This window comes from Neovison vison, chromosome 5 (assembly GCF_020171115.1).
Source record: "Neovison vison isolate M4711 chromosome 5, ASM_NN_V1, whole genome shotgun sequence".
NCBI lineage: Eukaryota > Metazoa > Chordata > Mammalia > Carnivora > Mustelidae > Neogale > Neogale vison.
This window is the reverse complement of record NC_058095.1, coordinates 26,819,773-26,840,762: the sequence shown is the minus strand read 5'-3', so window position 1 is coordinate 26,840,762 and position 20,990 is coordinate 26,819,773. Positions and strand designations below refer to the sequence as shown.

Sequence of the window (20,990 nt, the reverse complement as noted above, 5' to 3'; positions counted from 1 at the left end):
CTTCCCTGCACCCCACTTTATCCACTGTTTTGGCAGCAGTCCTCTACTGGGTTGGTATGTTGGGGCCTGTGATTTCTTCTTTCCATCCAATACTCCTATCCCCTTCTTTCAGAGATTCCTTAGCATTCACGGTCCCTGAGAGTACCCTGTGTCAGGGTACCTTGTTATAGGTTTTGTGTGTTAATCCATGATTTTTTTTTTTTAAGATTTTATTTATTTATTTGACAGAGAGAGATCACATGCAGGCAGAGAGGCAGGCAGAGAGAGAGGAGGAAGCAGGCTCCCTGCTGAGCAGAGAGCTGATGCAGGGCTCCATCTCAGGACTCTGAGATCATGACCTGAGCCGAAGGCAGTGGCTTAACCCACTGAACCACCGAGGTGCTCCTATCCATAATTTTTTTTAAAGATTTTTAAAATTTATTTGACAGAGATCACAAGTAGGCAGAGAGGCAGGCAGCGGGGGGTGGGGGGTGGGGCGGGGAGCAGGCTCCCTGCTGAGCAGAGAACCTGATGTGGGGCTCGATCCCAGGGCCCTGGTATCATGACCTGACCCAATGGCAGAGGCTTTAACCCACTGAGCCACCCAGGCACCCCTTAATCCATGATTTAGATCATGTCTAGAGATTTGGGTTAAGAAAGGGAGACATATGACAAGTTTATTATAATGGTGTAAAACATCCTCAGTCTTCCACCTTGAACCAGAAGCCCCAAAGGAAAATTAAGTTAGAATCCAGATCTCAGTTTTAAAACTTAACATGAGTATCTACCATGAAGCAGTCCCTGAATTATGCATATAGGTATTTTTAATATAAAAGATGTAAATAGTACTGAAGTCCTTGGAAGAAAACATCAGTTCCAGTCATCTATCCCCACCACTTTCACTCCTCTCTCCAGAAAGAACCTGCAGTCAACAAACAGTTTGTTGTAGATAAGATATCGCTCCAGTCTTTTTGTGGCACACATACAAATATTTTATCTCATTTGTGCATTGTTTCATTTGTTCTCACAGCCACACGAGGCTAGTATTATTAACCCATTTTATGGATGACAAAATCGAGGCCCAAGAAAGTTGGGCAAGGTGCCAAGTGGCCCGCAGGTAATTAGTTTGAACCCATGTTTCTTATTTTGAAAAGAGCCAGTGCCTCTTTCTCAGGAGGTGGAGGCACCAGTCTTGAAAAAAAATAAATGAACTAGGGGCACCTGGGTGGCTCAGTCTGTATGAGTCTACCTTTGGCTCAGGTCATGATCCCAGGGTCCTGGGATGGAGCCTGGCTCATCCCGGCTCAGTGGGAGGCCTGCATCTCCCTCTCCCATTCCCCCTGCTGGTGTTCCCCCTCTCTCTCTGTGCCTCTCTGTGTCAGATAAATAAACAAAATCTTTAAAAAAAAAAAAAAAATGAGCCTTGCTCAGTGGTGACAAACCCAAAGCGGTCTGAAGGAGTCTAAGGGACCCTGGGGTCTCCCACTCTGCTACATTCTCCTTGAGCAGTTGTCCTTTTGGAGACCGGAGGGAGCAACAAGCCCTTGCCTAATTGAATTTCAGGTGTCACTCATCTGGATTTCAGATCTTCCATTTTGCTAGGATGTTTTAAGGCCTGTGTAAAGACATCGTTGAAGAGCTTCCAAGAAAGGTTTTCAGGTGCTAGAGACTCTCACAGTTCCCCCAAGTGTCCCTGGGGGAACTCCCAGAGATCCTGACAGCACCTCCGGCTGGGATGAGCTGGGGGAGATGCCAAGAGGAATTACGGTGGCCTGGCGCCTAGGACAGGTGCACCTGTTTTCTCGCTCATTCCTCCATTGCTCCAGGGATTTCCCAAGTGGATCTGACACTGGGAAACGGAAACTCTTTGATCTATTTGTTTGTTTTAAAGCCTGAATAAAAGGTCGGAGCTAGGGGCACCTAGGTGGCTCAGTGGGTTAAGGCCTGTGCGTTCGGCTCAGGTCATGATCTCAGGGTCCTGGGATTGAGCCCCGCATTGGGCTCTCCGCTCAGCAGGGAGCCTGCTTCCGCCTCTCTGACTACGTGTGACCTCTCTCCATCTCTCTCTCTGTCAAATAAATAAAAAATTCTTTTTTCAAAAAAAAAAAAAGTCGGAGCTAGCCCCTCCCGCTCCAGCCTGCGCCTGCTGGAAAGTCAGCAGTTTGCGGCTAGTTGCTTGCAGCGCCGCGAGACCCACACGAATGCCACACCCCCTGGCGGGTCCCTTCTCATCGTGGCAGGCAGAGTCTGGGCCTTCCTTCACCCCGCAAGGCGCCAAGGGTGTAGGCAGATCCCGGAGGGTTTTGGCACCTGCCTTCCCCGTGCGAAGGAAGATAAACTAGGCCCCAGGCCCAGAATACATTTGCATCTCAATAACTGCGTAAACCTCAGAAACCGAGGCCGCCTCCCCCGCCGGGGTCCTGGAGCAGCGGGCCACCACGGGACTTCTGTGATGTTGGATTAATCATGCGTGCAGGTGAAGGCAACTCTGGTTTAGCCTCGGTGCTGCATTTCACATTTAAATGCCACAGCGCAGGGTCTGGAGAGCCAGAGCTTGCAGCCCCGCCCCCCGGGAGCTGTCCGGGAGCCCCGTTACGGTCGGAAACCCCACCCACGGGGGCCTCACCAGGACCCGCTACACACAGACTAATGGAGGAACTAGAAGGGCTCAAGGAAGAACTGAATTTACCGTCTCTGCAGGCGTCGGGAACCTTGTCGTTTAAATGAGAGGACCATTTGTCTTCAAACCAACGGTTCCCAGCCCATGTTTCAAACCCTAAACCTAGCAGGCTTTCATCAAGGGTCTGTGGATTAGGAATGGATGATTATGAATCATCTTCCCTTTCCTAGCAGGATCATCAAATTTCATGCAACATTTACCAAAGGCTAATATGTGAGACATGAAGAGGGTGTTACACACCCTAATGGGTACATCATAGCCGGAGGTCCTTCAGAAAAGGGTTGGGACATTGGGCTCTTTGTCTCCTGGGGAAATGCCCATAAATGTGGCCTCATCATTTGTGTGTGTGTGTGTGTGTGTGTGTGTGTGTATTGGTATATACTAATTTCTAAGAAATTTTTTTCTTAGTTCAACATTCTGGTATAGTGTTTACTCTGGATAATCCAAGATATACAAAAAAAAATTTTTTTAAGACTTCATTTATGTATTTGAGAGAGTGAGAGAGAGAGAGAGAAAATGCACAGGAGCAGGGGCAGAGGGAGAAGCAGACTCTTGGCTGAGCTAGGAGCCCCAACTTAGGACTCCATCCTAGGACCCTGGGGTCATGTCCTGAACCAAAGGCAGATGCTTTAATGAGCCACCCAGGCCCCTCTCAAGGTTTACAATTTTCACATAAAATTACCCACATATCTTACTTTTTTTTTTTTTAACACACTTAGCTACTTCAGACCTATTTCCCTTTTGCCCAAGAAGGGCAGTCTACTTGGTGTCCTGGAGAAAATTCTCTTTGTCAAGAAAGTGTATCATATTCTGAACTGAATTTTTCAGCTTCCATTGTTTTGGAGGTCTTTGAAGGACCTTTACCAATCTGGAAGCCCTTGGCTCTCTCAAGCCTGACAGTCTTGACTTACAGTGAAGGGATTACATTTTTCTAGATGGATCTTCCTCTTCTAGCTCTAGCAGGTGCACTTGTGAAGAGGGAATCGGGCTGCTTTGACTCTTTACAAAATGCTAATGAGTTAACTCCACAATGAAGATGAGACACCCACAGAAAAAAAGGGTGTGGTTTGGCCTCGGTAACCTCAGCACATCTCACAGTATCTCTTTACAAGGTTTGCTGTAATCTTGGGGGTGGGGGAGAGGTGTACTCTGTGTGTGTGTGTGTGCACGCGTGTGCAAAGCTCAAGCAGCCTAATGGTGATAGCTAACGGTGCTGAGTTTGTAGACGGAGCAGGCCCCGGGTCCACTGTCTTCACATCTGTTCTTCTATGTCAGCCGTCTCAGATAAGGCAGTTACCATGACTATCCTCATTTTACAACGAAAGAAACTGAGTCCCGGTAAGATTGAATTAAGGACACCAGGGCTCAAACCCAGGTCTGTTCTGTCTCTGGAACCCACATCCTGACCATTGAATGGCGCATCCGGAGTAGCAGCGGCCCAGAAACTGGCCCCATGAAGCTCTTGCTGACATGAGCGGCTCTGGGGGACGCTGCAGCCTGCAGGGGGCTGGAGCTTTCAGCAGCAGTGCTCAGGGAAATAGCAGGTGTCCCCGCCCTCCCCCTACACCTGAGATGGGGGGATGGGCTAACCCAGCCTAGAGAAGAGTCACTCCTGTGTGGGTCTGCTTTTCTTTTCTTTTTTTTTTAAGATTTTATTATTTATTTGACAGACAGAGGTCACAAGTAGGCAGAGAAGCAGGCAGAGAGAGAGGAAGGGAAGCAGGCTTTGCTGCGGAGCAGAGAGCCCGATGCAGGGTTCGATCCCAGGACTCTGGGATCATGACCTGAGCCGAAGGCAGAGGCTTTAACCCACTGAGCCACCCAGGCGCCCCGGATCTGCTTTTCTTAAGTAATAATCAGTTTCTGCTTTGGCCGGCAGGCCTGCAAACTCCCTAGCCAGGAAACAGGAACCTTTTGACAAGATTGGCAAAACTGTCTGGCATTCTCCTCTTGGCTATCAGTTCTGTTTTATCAGCAGCCATGCCCAGCAGATAGGGTGTCCTGGGAAGCATGCCTCAGTCCCATGGAGTATACAGGGGAATTCACCTGGGCACTGCTTCCTTTCATCGGCTGTGGGGGCCAGGATCACTGCCTTAAAGGGAGTTCCATTGGTTTTATCTTGGCAGTGTGGGGGCTTGTAAAGTCTTAGGAAGCCTGTGGCCTCTCGGGAGGTTGGTTGACTGTAGAAGGGCCATTTCTTCCCATTCCCTCTCCCACAGCATCCCAATCAGTGTTCTAGAATGTGTTGAAAGTATGAGGAAATGCTGATGTTTTAGACTCTTGGTCTGCTTGTCCCAGCGAGCGGTGTAGACACCGTTATTTCCTGCCTGTGGCATGATCTCTCTCCAGTTCTCCTGAGATTGCAAGAACAAACCCAGCTTACTTTGTCCCTATCACAGGTTGGGGTTTGGGTGGTGAATTCAAACCCAATTTTTTTTTCTACAATTCTCTTGCATCCCCCTCCGCTCCCCCTCAGTTTCCATTGCTAAAGGGCTGATGTCGCTACTAGCTAATGCAGCCAATCCCCAGACTTTCTTCTAATCCCAAAGCTGTGGCCCAGCCCCAAGGAAGGAAGGAAGAGTCCCCAGGCCCTGTCGGAAGCAGTTCTGATTCTACTAAGGACACTAGAGATGAGACTTTGTCGCCAGTATTCCTGGGCAGTATTCCTGGGCAGTGCTGAGAAGCAGGTGTTGTTCCTCCCTCCCCCAAGAATCAGAGACATGTCACTTATACTGGGACCAAAGGTGGATGATGAAATAGAGTCCCCCCACCCCTGCGGCGGGGGGGTGGGAGCTCATCTTTGTATTTGGGGCTAAGGTGGCCCTGAGCCAAGTGAGGTTATAGTTCACCTAGGTAAAGCTTGCCTTGCTGGACACAGGAGAGAATGAAAGCTGGACTGGCCATAGATCAGTGGCTGAGAAATTCTGAGCACAGTCTGGAGAGCTGCTTTGATTGTAACTATGCAAAGACCCTGGCTATAGCCATACCCAAAAAAGCTGGAAAATGCTAATGCCCATTTTACTCTTTTACTGTCAAAAAATGTATTTGTGACTTTATTACTTTTAGAACAGGAGGGAAAAAAAAACGGAAAAAACTCACTAGTTAAAAAAAAAAACAGCTAGGGCCACCTGGGTAGCACAGACAGTGAAAGCTTCCCACTCTTGGTTTCGGCTCAGGTCTGACCTTAGGGTTGTGAGATCAAGCCCCCGCATGGGGCTCTGTACTCAGTGCTGAGACTGCTTGAGTTTCTCTCTCCCTCTTCCTCTGCCCCTCCCCAACCACTTGCTCTCATTCGCTCAAGTAAATAAATAAATCTTAAAAAAAAAAACAAAAAAAACAAAACAAAAAACAGCCTATATGCTTCACACTCGCTACATAGCCTTCCGTTGACATGTGGGATGCCTACAAGTGAGCAAATGACAGATGCTAATTGCATTGTGTCTTCTGAGCCAACCGCATGGGTGTTCAGGCAGGACCTGGCCACAGTTCGTGTCCCCCCACTCTTCCCTGCCTCTTGCAGACCTAGAAAGAACTTGTTTGCCCAAGTGTCTGTGACCATGACCACATCTGAGCAAAGCTTCCACACCTTCACCAGCTCCCCTTGAACTAGGGTCTTCACGGGAGATAGAGCATCGATGGTGGAGTCAGGCACCTGTGCTTGCAGGATCGGGCAGGCCAGCTGGGAAGTCAGCTTCTGTCGGTGTCTCCAGCCCTGTTCTCCTTGGCCAGACAGACCTCTTCCTTTTGAAATCAGCAGAAGTGCTACTGCGGACAGACGCGCCCGCGTGTACTGATGTTGGCAGTAGTGGTCTTTGTAGGAAGTCAAGGTTCCTCGTAGGCCTGGAAGGAAATGTGGCCTGCTTGCGTGTGCAGCTCCATGTGTGGTCTCTAAGAGAGAACAGCAGGAAACCAGGGGCTGCAGGGGCCCGGGCTTCTCTCTGACTGCTTCCTCATCTGTGGTTAGTCATGGTGGGAGGCAGATGGGATTTCTTTTATAAAAGCAGTCCTTTTACCTCCAGAAACAAAACAAAACAAAACCCCAGCTCAGCTTTCCTAAGGGCCTCCTGAAAACTGAACCCCCAGTGTGGAGGCTCTGGCCAGCCAGGGATAGCAAAGGCTCTGATCTCAGCAGCTTCTAGCATGAGTCTGCTCCAACAGTCCGTAGCGTACATTTACCCCAAGAGCCAGGGATCAGAGGGCCAGAGGAGGAGGCCCCTGGTGTTAAGGGGAGGCACCACGTTGTTCCTCACCCATATGGAGTGGTGGCTACTATCTTCTGTTGAGGCTGCCTGGCATAGAGCCTGGGTGTGGGGGCCACCCCTGGGGACTGCTCTCCAGTGAAGCAGAAAACCAAGTCATGATCTTACCTGGGGTCTCCCTCCGGTGGTCCCAGGCCCCCGAGGAGAAGTGGAGAACAACCACACACTGCTCTGGGGTTCAGGAAAGGGGCCCTTCTAGCACCCTTGTCCCATTTGCTGGTGACCTGTGACTACCCTCATGTGATGAGCATGCGGCTTCCTGGAGGAAAGAAACTTGCATAATCAGATAGAAATAGGAACCTGGAAAAAAACTCAGTGGGGCATGTAAGGGATTGGGCAATGACTTATCTAGAAGGCTTTGGGCCATGAGAGGGGGGTGGGTATCAGGGCGAGGAACCAGGTTTCATCTGAGTCATGGCTAAGAATCTAAGGAGATTTCTAGAACGTGAGACTTCTGAGGGCTCAGGAGGCAGAGGGACAAACCCGCCAGCCCAGAAATTCCTCAGAGCCTTTACCCTTTGAGGTTCTGTGGAAAGGGTCCTTCCTTAGGAACGTGCATCTCTCATACCTCACCATGTGATGCCATCTTCCCCCCAGGGCCTCTAGCTTTGCTCAAAACACAAAGGATTTTGTGTTCACACGTTCTGAGTGTACTTAGGGCCAGGGCAATGGAGACGTGAACATTTGGAGGGCTGGATGTAGAGCGAACACCTCAGTTTTCTCACCTTTCATGATACAGACAGCAAATCATCATATTGTACGCCTTAAACTCACCCAGTGTTACTTATCAGTCACACCTTAATAGCCTGGAAAGAAAAAAGGGTGAAAGAAGTGTGCCTAATACACTGCCTGGAATGTGAATGTTGGGGAACCCAGAGACACACTGATTGAGGGCTTTCGGTAATGGGTGCTTCTGCCCACAGACTCACAGGGACAGGACGTGAGTCCCAAACTTTTGTTGTTGGTGTTGAAGGCAAGAGATGTTCCTTCTTTTTCTTTTTTTTAAAGATTATTTTTATTTATTTATTTGTCATAGAGAGAGAAGCGAGAGCAAGCACAGGCAGACAGAGTGGCAGGCAGAGGCAGAGGGAGAAGCAGGCTCCCCGCCAAGCAAGGAGCCCGATGTGGGACTCGATCCCAGGACGCTGGGATCATGACCTGAGCCGAAGGCAGCTGCTTAACCAACTGAGCCACCCAGGCGTCCCGAGATGTTCCTTCTTTTTAAAGACAGGCCTGAGAAAAGCTGAAAATTCTGTCGTGTCCCTGAATTCATGCTGAGGTCACACAGTATATTAGCAGCTGCCTGTATTCTCCCCCAGATCCCCAGAGAACCTTCTCTTCCAGGCATCCATTCTGGTTCCCCTCTTCACCCCCATTTCTGCCTAATTACGTTTCTGCATAATTGCTTATGCTTGCCCCCCTCCATGCCCTGTTGCCCCCCCCACCACCATTTTTGCCATTGAAGTAATGAGCTGTCCTTCCAGGCCCTGGTTCAAATGACACTTCCTCCAAGAAGGATTTAGTCATCAGAAGTGGTGACCCCGTCTTCCGCTCCACAACGTACTGTCCACACTGCTCTCTGGACCTGCCAGACACTGCCTTGCCTCTTGGGGACTTCTAGACATGTCTCAAAGCCACTATCACAGGTATCCTGGGTGGAGCTGACCCTGTGGGAGCTCTATGTTAAGAGCTCAGGGAATATTCGATGGGCTAATGAATAACTTTTCTAGCCCTTGAAACCCACAGGACTTCCTGAAATACTGGGGAACTGAGGGTGGGAAAGGAGAAAGTTTTTCCCCTCCCTTATAAACCATCCATTTCCTGGTCATCTGTCTCCCAAGGAATCATAGGCATGATGCCTTTCATCCCTGCATGTCAAGGTAAGGAAACCAAGGTCCAGAGAGTGAAAAGAGGTTCCTCAAGGTCACACAGCAAGTTAGTGGCAGAGCCAGGGCCTAGACTCATGGTGTGCTCAGTTTAGTGTGTTGGGGAGGCAGGGGAGTCTTGAGGGGCAAAAACAAATTCTGGGGCAGTCAGGGATACGTTGATAATTGAGTGATTTAAGACATGCAGAGTCCTTAGATCAGCCTGAGCCCTGGAATAAGTGTAAGTGTTTTTTGCTATCCCCTTTATTATTATTCCTCTGCCCATCATTGGCAACTACTACCTCCTCCCACCAGGTCCCATCATTTCAGGGGAGAGAAGAACCCTGGGAGTACTAACTATGCCAGAACATCCTTCCTTGGCAGCAAGTAAGAAGCTAGCAGGTAGCTTAAGAGGACTAACCATCTAGTGTACTGACCCTAGGAGCGTAGGGTGACTTTCCTGAACCAACATAGACCCCAGGCCCACCTTACTGTTTTGCAGGTGCCCAGCAGACTGGGTGAGTCTGGCGCACTGCCTGGGCTGTCTGGCCTGCCCAGGGGTCACCATGGCTCAGGACAAGCAGCGGCCACAGGGCCTACCAAGCCCTGTCTGTCTGTCTCTCTGTGACGCAGCCTGCAGACCCTCTCAAGCTAGGTCCTGGGAGGAGACAGGGTGCCCACAATCAGTCTCCATGTACTTCTCCCCTCCCTGAGCTGAAAGCAGGATTTCCCATCTCTCTGGTTGGAGGCACGCCAGAGTCTGGAACCCAGTGAGTGATAGCTTCAGCCGACAGCCCCAGGGATTGGGGAGTTCGGCGTCGCTGCAGACCAGTAGCATCTTATTTCTCAGACTCTCCACTTCTGTCCCCAGCCACAGCACAGGAGAGACCGGACAGGTGCGCACCCAGGGACTACTTTTTCCCATAGGAGCACTACAGTTTGCTTCCCTCTAAAAACAAATGTAATTGCAAATGTGGGACCAGCCCAGGAGAAGGACTCTGAGAATTGAGACCACAGTTCCCTTAGTGGGCTGAACCATTTCCTGGTTTTTATTCCATTTCCATATTGGAATCTGATTGGGTAAAAAGGAGTACAGCATTAAATGCTGACTGCTTGGCAAGGGAGCCCTGTGCTTTGGGGAGTTTTTAGTTGGGATTTCATGTGAACAGTTAGGAATTAATTAGAGCAGCAATCCTCTTGCCCCAAATATGATTCTAGGATCCTGTTGTTTGCCCTGAGTCTGTCCAGAGAGCATGACCCCTCCATCTCATCACGACATCCCAGTCAGCCCAGACAGTTGTTTTCCAGCTGGAGGACCTGGGCTCGCTGAAACGTCTATACTCCCTCATTCCAGGGCCTTTGTGACCAGGAACAGGTTCAGCCATCCATTCATTCATCCACTGAAACCACTGTTTTAAGGTGCTGGGGTTACAGTGGGGAACAAGAGAGGTATGGTTTGAATCCTCTTGGGGGGCTCAGTCTAGCAGGAGAGACCGGCATTGAAGAGTTTACACAAGCAGTGAGTAGAGGCACCTCGGTGGCTCCGTTGTTAAGTGTCTGCTTTCGGCTCAGGTCATGATCCTAGGGTCCTGGGGATGAGCCCCACATGGGTCTGGTCCTGAGATCAAGGCCCACATTGGGCTCCCGGCTCAGCGGGAAGCCTGCTTCTCTCTCTCCCACTCCCCCTCCTTCCTTGTGTTCCCTCCCTCACTGTGTCTCTCTCTGTCAAATAAGTAAGTAAAATCTTTTTTTTTTTTTAAGATTTTATTTATTCATTTGAGAGAGAGAGACAGTGAGAGAGAGCATGAGCGAGGAGAAGGTCAGAGAGAGAAGCAGACTCCCTGTGGAGCTGGGAGCCTGATGCGGGACTCGATCCCGGGACTCCAGGAGCATGACCTGAGCCAAAGGCAGTCGTCCAACCAACTGAGCCACCCAGGCGACCCTAAGTAAGTAAAATCTTAAACAAACAAACAAACTGGTGGTCTGGTGGCTAGGGAAGGCTTTCTAGCAGAGGTGATATTCAAGTTAAGGTTGGAGGGAAGATGAAGAGATGTCCAGGCATTTTGGCTGGAAATAACATTCTGGGCCAAAGTTCTGAAAGTGCAAGAGAGAGCAAAGAGACTGTGCCAGATGAGGCTGAAAGGAAGTAAGGAGCCAGGCCACAGGGCCTCGTCTGCCACCAAAAGGATGTGGGTCTTTATTCTGACAACAGTGGGTAGTGCTCGAGTTGCTGTGGGATGCTGGGAAAGTGTTTCCTCCAGCTGGACCAGCTCGTGATGACGTCAGCCTTGCGGGCCTGGGACTGCTCAAACCAACAGACTCCCGTCAGATGTGACCGTTGTGTGGCTTTCTTTGGCTACCACAGCCAACATTTCATTCTTTTCTTACTCACCCTTCATTAGAAGACCTGTCCCATGTGTCGGTTTCCTGCGTCAGCTGCCGACACCAGACTGGATTCCTGAGACTGCGTCGTCCAGCCGGGGACAGAGCGCGGTGAGCTTGGGGAAGGGGGAAATGACGTGTCACAAGGTTTCATGACTAGAACCTGAAAATGATGCCTTATGTAAAAGACGGGTGCCTTGGGTCAGTTCCAGGAGAGAAAGCCAGCGCTAGGTTGACTCATCCACAGGGGGAAGGATAGCGGGGTGGTCCTTTTGGGGAAGGAGGTGACTGGTCTTCTGTGATCTCCTCAGACACTGTCTGCTGTTCCCAAGGGTCTGCTATAGATCCCCCAACGGGCTGCTGCCTCCCCCTTCCAAGGGCCGTGACTGCCCAGTGCAAGCGGCGTGCAGGTGTGTACCTAGCGTCTGGGTAGGGGCATCCCTTGTGCTGGTGGCCTGGGCCAGACCACTTCCTTTCTCTACCTCTAAGATTATAAAGATGAAATTTAGAGAGGACATCAAAGGCAGAATGCCGGGGAAAAGAACAGGAGGAGTGAGCGTGCCAAAGAATGCTCCTTTTTTCTGCCCAACCAAGCCACCACTGTTGACACTTCGGGACGGTTTAACATCTCCGGCTTTAAAATGCTCCTGCAAAAATAAATACATAAATAAGATGCTCCTACACATTTGCAAACACTTCCTGGGGGCTGGTACCAATTACCCCTTTCCCTAATGGAGAACCACAGTTCCCATGTTTATGGGCACAGGGTATGCACAGCTGTGCTTTAGGTCCTGAAGCTGGCGGCCTGGGACACTGGAAAAATCCACCCACTTGAGAATCTCTTAGAGACCCTTTTGTTCAGGGGGATGGTCATTCTTCCCAGGCTACTCATGGGGGCTCCTGATGTCTCCTGACCCCACAGGGAGTTCCTCCTGCCTTCCCTAGCCTGGTCACTCACAATGGTCGCCTGCAGCTCCATGCAGAATCTGGTGGGCAAAACTGAGATTTTAGCTCAGGCATTTCCCAGCCTTCGCTGTTGGATTGTGGCCAAGGTTGGCAGGACCGCTTCTGGTGGGTGAGTTGCTGCTCTGTTGGGCCACCAGATGGCACTCGGGAGACACCTCCCCCTCGGTCCAGCCGCCACCCCCCCCAACCCCGCGCAGTCCTCCGCAGGACGGCTGGTGGCAGGAGTGACTGCAGAGGGAACTTGCCTTAAAGAGGCCTGCTCCTTAAAGAGACACGGCTGCACACCGCAAACTTGTCCGGTTTACCCCAAAACAAGACCACTGATGACAAGCACCACTGCCTAGGCTCTGAGGCTCCTTTGTCATTGCCTTCTTGAATGCTGAGCTGCCAGCTCTTGGAGCCAGTCTCCTGCGACCATTCCTGGGCCTGACAGGGACTGGGCCAGCTCCGGCTGGTGGCGTCACAGCTCCTGGCAGAGGAGCACAGGGCTGGGGTGCATCTGCAGAAGTCTGGCTGCAAGAACAAGACGCACAGCCAGCTGCAGGGGAGCGGCAGCCACAGGAGGGCAGGGGGCTGGCCTGTGAGCTCTGACCCCAGGAGGGCACACGACTGCTGCACTCTTGGACCTGGGAAGCTTGGAACTGCTGAACTTTGTCTCTGGGTCTGGGGGTCTTAGAGAATCCTTCTGTCTCTTCTCCTGGCCTCTTTCCAAACGCTGATGGGGATGCCGTGGTGAGTAAATTAGGAAGGGGGCTCCACCCCCTACTGTTGAGCCCTCTGATCTGCTCTCCAGGAAGCCTCTCATGTTGACCTCTGGGGGGTACAATCTGAGCCAAGTTGGATGAGGGCCACTTTAGGGGTTTGGCATGAGACCCTCCTGAAATTGCAGCTTACCCGATACAATCGAGGCAGCTCCTCAGCCCAGGAAGCTAGGCTCACTGCGGCCGCTGGCCCTGGGGGAGCTAGGCCTCACTAGAGCCTCTGGGAACTGTGTGGGGCCAGGCCGGGAGCTTCCCAGCTACAGAGACTGGGATGGCACTCTGCCTCTCCCCGGCCACCATGCTGAGGGAGGCGACAAGGGCGTGAATGCTGTTCTCTGGTTTACATCTTGCCAAGGCTGCAGATTATTTATGACTCAAGCTGACACAAACTTTGATGGAGAAATAAATAATTGGGGAAGGCTTTGAGTTCATCTGTGCTGTCTATAGATCTCACTGTCTCTGGAAATGTAAGAGGCTGGGAAGAGATAGGTAGGGAGAGGACAAAGGATAGAACTGTCTGGCCAAACCTGGGTCCCTGAGAGGTGATGACCCAGCAGATGCCTAAGGAATTTCCTGCTTTCTAGGCCCAAGGTGGCAGGGGTGGGGGAAGTGAGCCTCGGAACAGTGCCACTTTACTGGACCAAGGTAAAGGAAATGAAGCAAGGAGCCAGAAACAGCCCCGCAAGGTCTGCTAGGAAGCAGAGTTTATGGTCTGCGAAGGCAGGTAGGAAGCCTGGAAGTTGTCTGCCTGATCCATGAGGGCACCCACCCAGAGATTTGAAAACTGAGCTAGGGAAGACTAGAGACTGGCCCAAGGCATAGAAGCTGTGGGGTTAGTGGACACTGGAGTTCAGGAGATAGTCACTGGATTGATTGCATCCAGGTTGTGTCCAGGATCATTGGCCCTGTTGTGGTAGATGTGGCTTGAAGAACCAGTTCTCCTTTTGCTTAATCATTGGTGGGCTTGTGGGCAGGGGTGGGGGGTTGGGTGTGTGGGTAGGGTTTCTGGAATTACACTGCCTTGCATTCCTACTATGGCTTCAATGTCTTCCTTTGAGTTTAACTTCATTCTGTTCATTCATTTGTTCACCCATCACAGCCCAATACAGAGACGTATACATCACAGTTCATTTCTAAGTGTCAGCAGCTTCTAGCTGGCCAATACTTAGCCTGTCTACTTCTAGGGAATGGGAGAGAAGAGCAGTACCTATCTTGTTAGCTTATTATAAGGATTAAGGGAGATAATCTACGTGAAGCCCATAGAGCAGTGTCCCACACCCAACAAGCACTGGGCAAACGTCAGCTGTCATTCATTTTACATATTCAACCTATAATGTTAGAAGCCCGTCTGTCGGGCTTTGGGCAGAGAGTCTGGTCTGGGGGCACAGTGTGGTTATGGCTGCTTTAGAGTCTGCCTGAGCCTCAGTCATCCACTGGGCAGAGTGCTTTGGATACCCCAGTGGGGAGGAAAAATGCAGTTCCAGCTTTTAAAGAGCAGATCTGGCAGGAACGGTACAAAGTCTTGGTTTTTGGCTATTATAGTCCGGTTTTTGTTTTTGTTTTTTAATTGGAATGCAGAGGCCCTCCACCCTCACCTGTACCTCCAGCCTATGCACACTGGTGCCCCCTGCCAGCGCCAGCATGGGGAAAGGTGCATGGACATCCTTTTCACCAGCAGTGACCTCTAGGTGATCAAGGAAGCAGGAACTTCCTGGCCTTCCTCTTCTGCACAGTGGAGCTGGGTTACTAAGTGAGGAGGGAAGAAAAGCGGCAGCACCGAGTTTTGGTTTAAAACACAGTTACCCTTTTTCCATCTGGCTAAGTGGCTGGTAGAAGCAAGAGTCGGTTGCTGGGAAGGCAGTGAGCAGCACACCTGTGAATTAAGGGCAAGGCCGCTGACCTTCAGAATTGGATACGTCCCCTTTTCATTCAGCCTCTCATCCACTGCCCAGTGCTGCAGGCAAGGCAGCCGACCCTTCAATCCCCCATAGATGCGTGGGTGGTAAGGCAGGAGCAGGTGGTCAGCAAGGCCAGTAGGGAGCTGAGAGCAGCCTCGTGCACAGGCCAGAGGGAGGGCTGGCGACGGTGGAGAATTTCACCCAAAAACCTGGATAGAGAATGGTTCGTGTGGGCATGGAGGATGAAGTGTGTTGGGTGCTGATTCAGTGCCTTGGGGTTCGAAGGCAGATCTATGCTTCGCGGAATCAGGGCAGTCTGTCCACAGGAGAGACCCTCCCTTGCTCGGACAGATTGGGGTTGCTGGCAGAGCACTTAACCTTTGGCAAAATGCAGAGGAGAATGTTTCCTTAACTCCTTCCTTCCTTGAATGTCGCATGTGGTATTGGGTCTCCCCAAACTCCTCCCCACCCTCGGTGCCAGGAATCCGGAGGCTTCTTTTCCAGTCTCGAATCACCCTGGTGCTCAAAGGCCCATACACTTGTCTCCCAGCCAAGATTAGAGTCCCACTGTGTGGTGTTACGGATCTACTGAAAGCCACCAGAAATAGCTTCAGGGGCATCTTGGAGTAACTGCCCTTTCCTGGGACATGTGTGTGAGAGGTGAGTGTGTGGGGATTGAGGAGGGCTGGGAGGGCTACTCAGTGCCTCCGTTTTCTCATCTAGAAAATTGAGGGAGCTGAGATGGCAGTGAGGTTCGCAGTGAGATGATCCTGTAAGCAAAGCACTGGGGTCCAAGCCAGGTGCACCGCAGACGGTCTCCGTTAATTACTACAAGCGTTCCTCCTTACTGCCTCCAAGACTATTCTCTCCCTGTACCCTATATTGTGTTCTGGAGTGGGAGGTCCAGGATGGGATTGGACAGAATGTAGGGGAAAAAAAAAAAAAAAAGCAAACTGTGGCAATGCTAAGGAGAGCAACTGTAACATTTTAGCTTGAAAATGCTGAAAATAGCATGTTCAAGCCTTTGTAGATAAAAATGTAAAATGTATGCAAATGTATGTGTCTCACGCAGAAACATACATCTCCGGCCTCCTGACAGTGAGTGCCCGGATGTGGCCATCAGGAAAATCCTTGCAGCATACAGAAAGAGCCCAGGCTGCCTCGGTGGTGCTGGTTGTTACTGGGGAGGGCGCCATGCTGCTGCCTCCCAGGGCTGCGCTCTCCTGTTGCCGCCTTTCTTCTGGGTTCCGTGCCTTCTGAGAGTCCCACGTGGGAAGAGAGGCTCTGGGCCCCTCTCTGCTCCTCCGCCCTCACCATCCTCCCTCTGGTTCCTCTGAGAGCCCATTTGCTTCCTCTCCCATCCCAGCTCTATTTCTGGAGCATCTCATTGGAGATGCACACCACCCCCCCTCTGCCAAGTTCCAGGTGCCTGCTTGGTCCTCCCAGTCTTGTGTGCAAGTCAGGGATAGTGGGAGGGTGACAGCTGAGCAGGGAGGGGCCACAAGAGCCAGAGTCAGAGTCTGAGCCAGGAGAGTTGAGTTGGGGGCAAGCTAAGTGAATGTGGGGAGGGGCCAGTGTTACCTCACAGTGGAAAAACACCCACTGCAGCCACCTGTGAAGGCTTTCCATGCCCTCCCTCCTGCACCTACTGGGGGCTCAGCTCACCTGCTGTGAGTTGGAGGCCTCTACCCCAGCTGCATGCTTCCTTTCAGCGTTGTGGGTGAGGGTCTGCTCCTCCCCTCAAGAAGAACTGGATCTGTGGTTGTTTGGAAGGAGGCAGAGCCCTGCCGCCATGTGGGTGGGTCCAAGGAGAGCTGAGTACCACGGAGCTTCCTTTCTCTTGGGTTCAGGAGAGGAGCTTCAGTGCCCCCTGCCCCTTGCCCACCCTCTCTTTCCTCCCCTCCCTCCCCTGCCCTTCAGAGTCCTTTGGCCAGAGGAGGCCTACAGGACCAAATCAGCAGCAAAGTTGCCTTGGGTCCCGGGAGATGGGCCTAAAGCCCCCTCAACAGACTCTTCACTGCTCTTGGGAGATCTTAACCAGGAATTTCATTTCTAAAGGTTCTATTCACAGAGCCACCTTGCCCCCAGACTTCTCTCAACTTGTATGTGATTATGCATGCAAGGTATGCCTCCTGGGCTGCAACTGTAGGTCCCCAAGGAAGTTTCCTGGGGAACCCAGTGAAGACCCTGGAGTCTCTCCTGTCTCCAGTGTGTCCTACACTGACCCTCGTCGACCCCCAGCCCCCTGCCTTTCTCCAGCCCCTGCCCTCTGGTGTGTTGGGCAGAACGGCGTTTAGGTCAAGGGTGTTGAAACAGATGAGGTTATTAAGGTTTGGAAGGAGTGTCCCGGCAGCCAAGGCTTTCCTTAACCCGGTCCGCGCCAACCCCCAGGCTGGCCTAGGGGAGGGGCCTGACGGCGGAACCGGCCCCACAAACTGCGCTTAGAGATCCTGGGGTGGCAGGTGATGTCACCCCTGCGGGGCCCATAGGTCTCCCCGCGGCACTTAGTCTGCGGGCTGCCAGAATTCGGCTGAGCCCAGCGAGGGGAGGAAGAGGCGCCTGGGCCTGCGCCGCAGTCTGGAGACCCCCAGCGGGACCACTCCTCAGTCACCCGCTGGAGCCCCTCTCGCCTGGGCGTCCGAGGGGACTGGGGCTGCTCCCCACACCCCTGACCGGGTTTGGAGGCGTGCTGCGGCGGGGGAGGGGGCGCGGGAGCCTAGCGCCGATTGGTCGCGGCCCCCGCCCCCCGCCCCCCGCCCCTGGCCGCTGCGCAGCCCCGGGGAAGTTGCTAGTCTGCGGGCGGGCTGCGGGGCCGCCGCTCGGGGATCCGCAGCCGGGCTTGCCGGGGCCGCAGTGGCCGGAAGGGCTCCCGGGGGCGCTCGCCTGCGCTCGCCCGCCCTCCCCTCCTCTTCCCGCAGCTCCACCTCGCTCCTCCCTGCTACCTGTTTCCCTGCCTCCCCCCGCCTCCACCCGGCGCCCGGCAACTTCGGCCTCCGGGGCTGGCCGCCCCTCCCGGCCCCCCGCCGGCCGGCCCGCCCGCCGCCCGCGCCCTCCCTCCTTTGTTGTGCGATGAGGGTCGGGTTTCCGATCTGACGGAGCCGCCGCCGCCGCCGCCGCCGCGCCGAGCCGCGGGCATGGAGCCGCTCAGCCACCGGGGCCTGCCGCGTCTCTCCTGGATCGACACCCTCTATAGCAGTACGTGTGCTCTCGGGCCGGGGAGGCCGGGCGGGAACGGGTCTCCGCGCCCCGACGGCCCCGGGGCGCGACCTGCCGGGCTTGTCTGGGGAGCCCCGCGCGGGGCTGAGGGCTGCGGGCACCGCCGGCCAGGTGCCAGGGGGCCGGGAGGTAGGGCGGATGGTGGGAGACGTGGGGGTCCCCCCAGCGATCGGCCGCAGATAGGGTCCCCGGAGCGGACTTCGAGCGGGTGGGGGCCAGTGGCCCGACAGGATCCGGAGAGCTGTGTCACCCTTTTCCCACCTGTTGTGTAACTGAGCACTCCCCAGCCCTCAGGAAGGAGAGCTCTTGTAGGGTGCTCCCTCCGCTTCCTTCTGTCCACGCTGAAGGAGAAGGGCCATTTTGGCAAAGTCCTTGGCGCTTGAGTTTGTCACCTCGGGGACATCCTGGGGCCGTTGAGTGTTTGGGGGTGGAGGCGGGGTCGGTTGGAAGGGACTGTAGGTGCAGATTTCCATGGGGGCCATTTGGATCGAAGGAGCTGGAAACCTCCGGCTCAGCAGTCTTTCCTGCCCGCCTCATCACTTCCCCCATCCTCACCAACCCCCAAAAAAGAAAAAAAAAAAAAAAAAACCACACCAAAAACCTAGGCTTCTCCACCCCCTCGCTCCCAAATCTGCCTCAGTCATGTGATTGCTCTTGCGCTGCCGCCGGGGATGTGTAACTGATCACTCGTACATTCTGGGGGCTCGTGGAGAGCTGAGCGCCCTCACTTTACACCCTGCCTTGCAGAGGCGACGGAACCTCCGCTCTTCTCTCCACCTCTCCCTTGAAGCACCTTCCCCAAAGCTTTCAGTGAGGTAGGAAGAGGGTCCTGCTGGCCCCTGCAGAAGCTAGTAAGTGGCTTTTGCCTTCTCTGAGCACTTCCGGGGGACCCTCCCAATCTCTCACTGTGTCTGCTAGCGCAGAGTCCTGAGGCAGGGGGTTAGGGGTTCGGGGAGGCCGGGTGCTAAGTTCAGTTTCTGGACACTTGCCATGGGACAAGGACATTTTTAAGGGTTAACCTGTCTCAAATTTCTTGGGGACAGTTATATGGAAGGAGAGAGGAATGGACAAGGATGGTGCCTTGAACCCCAAGGCCTTGCCCTGGAGGCTCCTCAGTACTTATCATCCAGCCTCTGACCTCTGTATCCCCTTGGGTCCCTATCATTCCCTGTACCTTCTCCTCCCTCTTCTCCTTCCTCCTCCCCTTCCATCTTTTTTCCTACCCCCCCTCCAGCTCTCCTTGTGATGGTTCATTCCACTTTGGTTTTTCAACATCAAAGGGGCAAAGCTGGATCCCCTGGGTGTCAGTCTTACACTGAGCCGAGCCACTCCATCTGCTCCTTCCCTGGCAGAGGCCAGCACCATTGGGTGAAGGTCAGGGCTCATGGCTGTGCGGTGTGTGTGTGCACACGTGTGTCTGCGTGAATGGGGGCATACATCTGTTCAGAGCCCTGCTATAGATCCACTCCTGACCCCGAGGAAGGATTAGTGACCTCTTAGCTGTGCTCTTGCAAATAACAGTAAATACAATGTCTCATATTCACATGCTGCTTCTGTTCCTGAATATTCCTGGCCCTTTTGCAAAACCCAGTAGTGATTTCCCTACTTCTCAAAGCATAGAATCCTATGGAGAGCTGTCTCTGGCTTTCTCTCTATTGCCCTGACGGAGTCTCCTCAACCTAATTGTTCCAAGTTTTCCTATCTCTCCCCCCAACCACCACCCCTTGGTGCAGGGAAGCCAGACTGTCTGAGAGGTCTCCTTGAACATTACTGCTGACCAGAGGAAGATAGGGCCTGGACAGGGCATTGGACTGAAGCCTTCTTTGGGGGTGCCTGCTAACCAGGCCTGACGGAGGCAGGCTGGCATCGGAACTGTCTGCCGTGCTCCTTGCTGTCCCGGCCCCTGGGCTCCTGGGGGAGCCTGGGTTGGGGTCGGGAGAGGCGCTGAGTTGGCAGTGATGTGAGGAGTCCCTGCCTTCCTCCTGAAAATGGCTTATGTGAGAGCCACAGAATGAGGCTTCCTGGGGAGGTGCTGTGCAGTCATGTTTGGGCTGTTAGCCATGAAGTTTCCTCTTGACAGGAGCCTCAATTAAAACAAATACCCGGGCTGTCATTTGCCTGGCAGCCTGGTTTTGTGGCTCCCAGAGGAAGTTGCTCTGCCTCTCAGAAAGCTGTTTGCTTACAAGGCTCACAGTCCTGGGGGGGAAGTCCCCACAAAAGCTACATCCAGCAGCATTATAAAGGGGATGTCTCCAGGGCACAGGGTGGCCCGTGTACGTCTCAGAGATGTGACTGGATATCCCCCCCCCCCCCGCCCCAGTGATAGGGGCCCTTCCTCAGTGCTGCTCATGGTAACCAGGATAATAGCATATCCTGAGGAGCTTGAATATGCTAGGCACTATGCTGGGCTCTCTCCAGCCATCCTCTTCAGGCCACACAACTGAGCAAGATTTGTGGTCTCATCTCCGATTTGCAGGAGGAGAGCTATGGTAAGCTCTGATCATGATCCAAAGTCACATAACTGATAAGTGACAAGGCTAGAAATCACATCATTCCCCACATTGTTGAGGAAGACTCTGAGCGTCACCTAAAGACGTCTGAGCTTACCCAAGGCCTTGGGATGCCATGGGATGGGAAGCATCTGTCTCTCTGGTCTTCTGTTTAAACAGGATTCTTCCTGAAATGGTCCAGCAGGAAAAGTGACTTCAGTGATTGGGATCCCGAGCTGTCCCTGTTTCTCACGCAGGACCTGAGAGCTGGTCCTAGAGCCATGGTGGGGAATGGTTGAACTCACCGGTGATTCTCTACTTGTAAGGGGCCAGACTGCCAACTGGCCCCTCCTCTGACTTGCTTCTTGCTTTTGGGGATGTCGGCTCATTCTTCCTGGCTTCAGCATCAATGCCGGGAGGAGTGTGCACATTTTCATTGCAGGTGGATGGGTGTTTGAGAAGAGGTAGACAACAGAGCCCCTTTGTCCCGATGGT

At 53.0% G+C, this 20,990-nt stretch overlaps 1 protein-coding gene across 3 annotated transcripts in view; it reads left to right on the top strand.

Moving 5' to 3' along the window:
• Positions 1-20,990, top strand: part of ABR (ABR activator of RhoGEF and GTPase) — a 177,701-nt gene that overhangs the window by 27,039 nt on the left and 129,672 nt on the right. The window contains exon 1 of one of the 3 annotated variants that reach the window (XM_044248214.1): positions 17,924-17,985. The exons of the other annotated variants lie outside the window; for them this stretch is intronic. Coding sequence (XP_044104149.1) covers positions 17,925-17,985 — 61 coding nt within the window. The 5' untranslated portion in view covers position 17,924. Of the gene's footprint in view, positions 1-17,923; positions 17,986-20,990 lie in introns of those variants that run through there. 3 annotated transcript variants of the gene reach the window in all.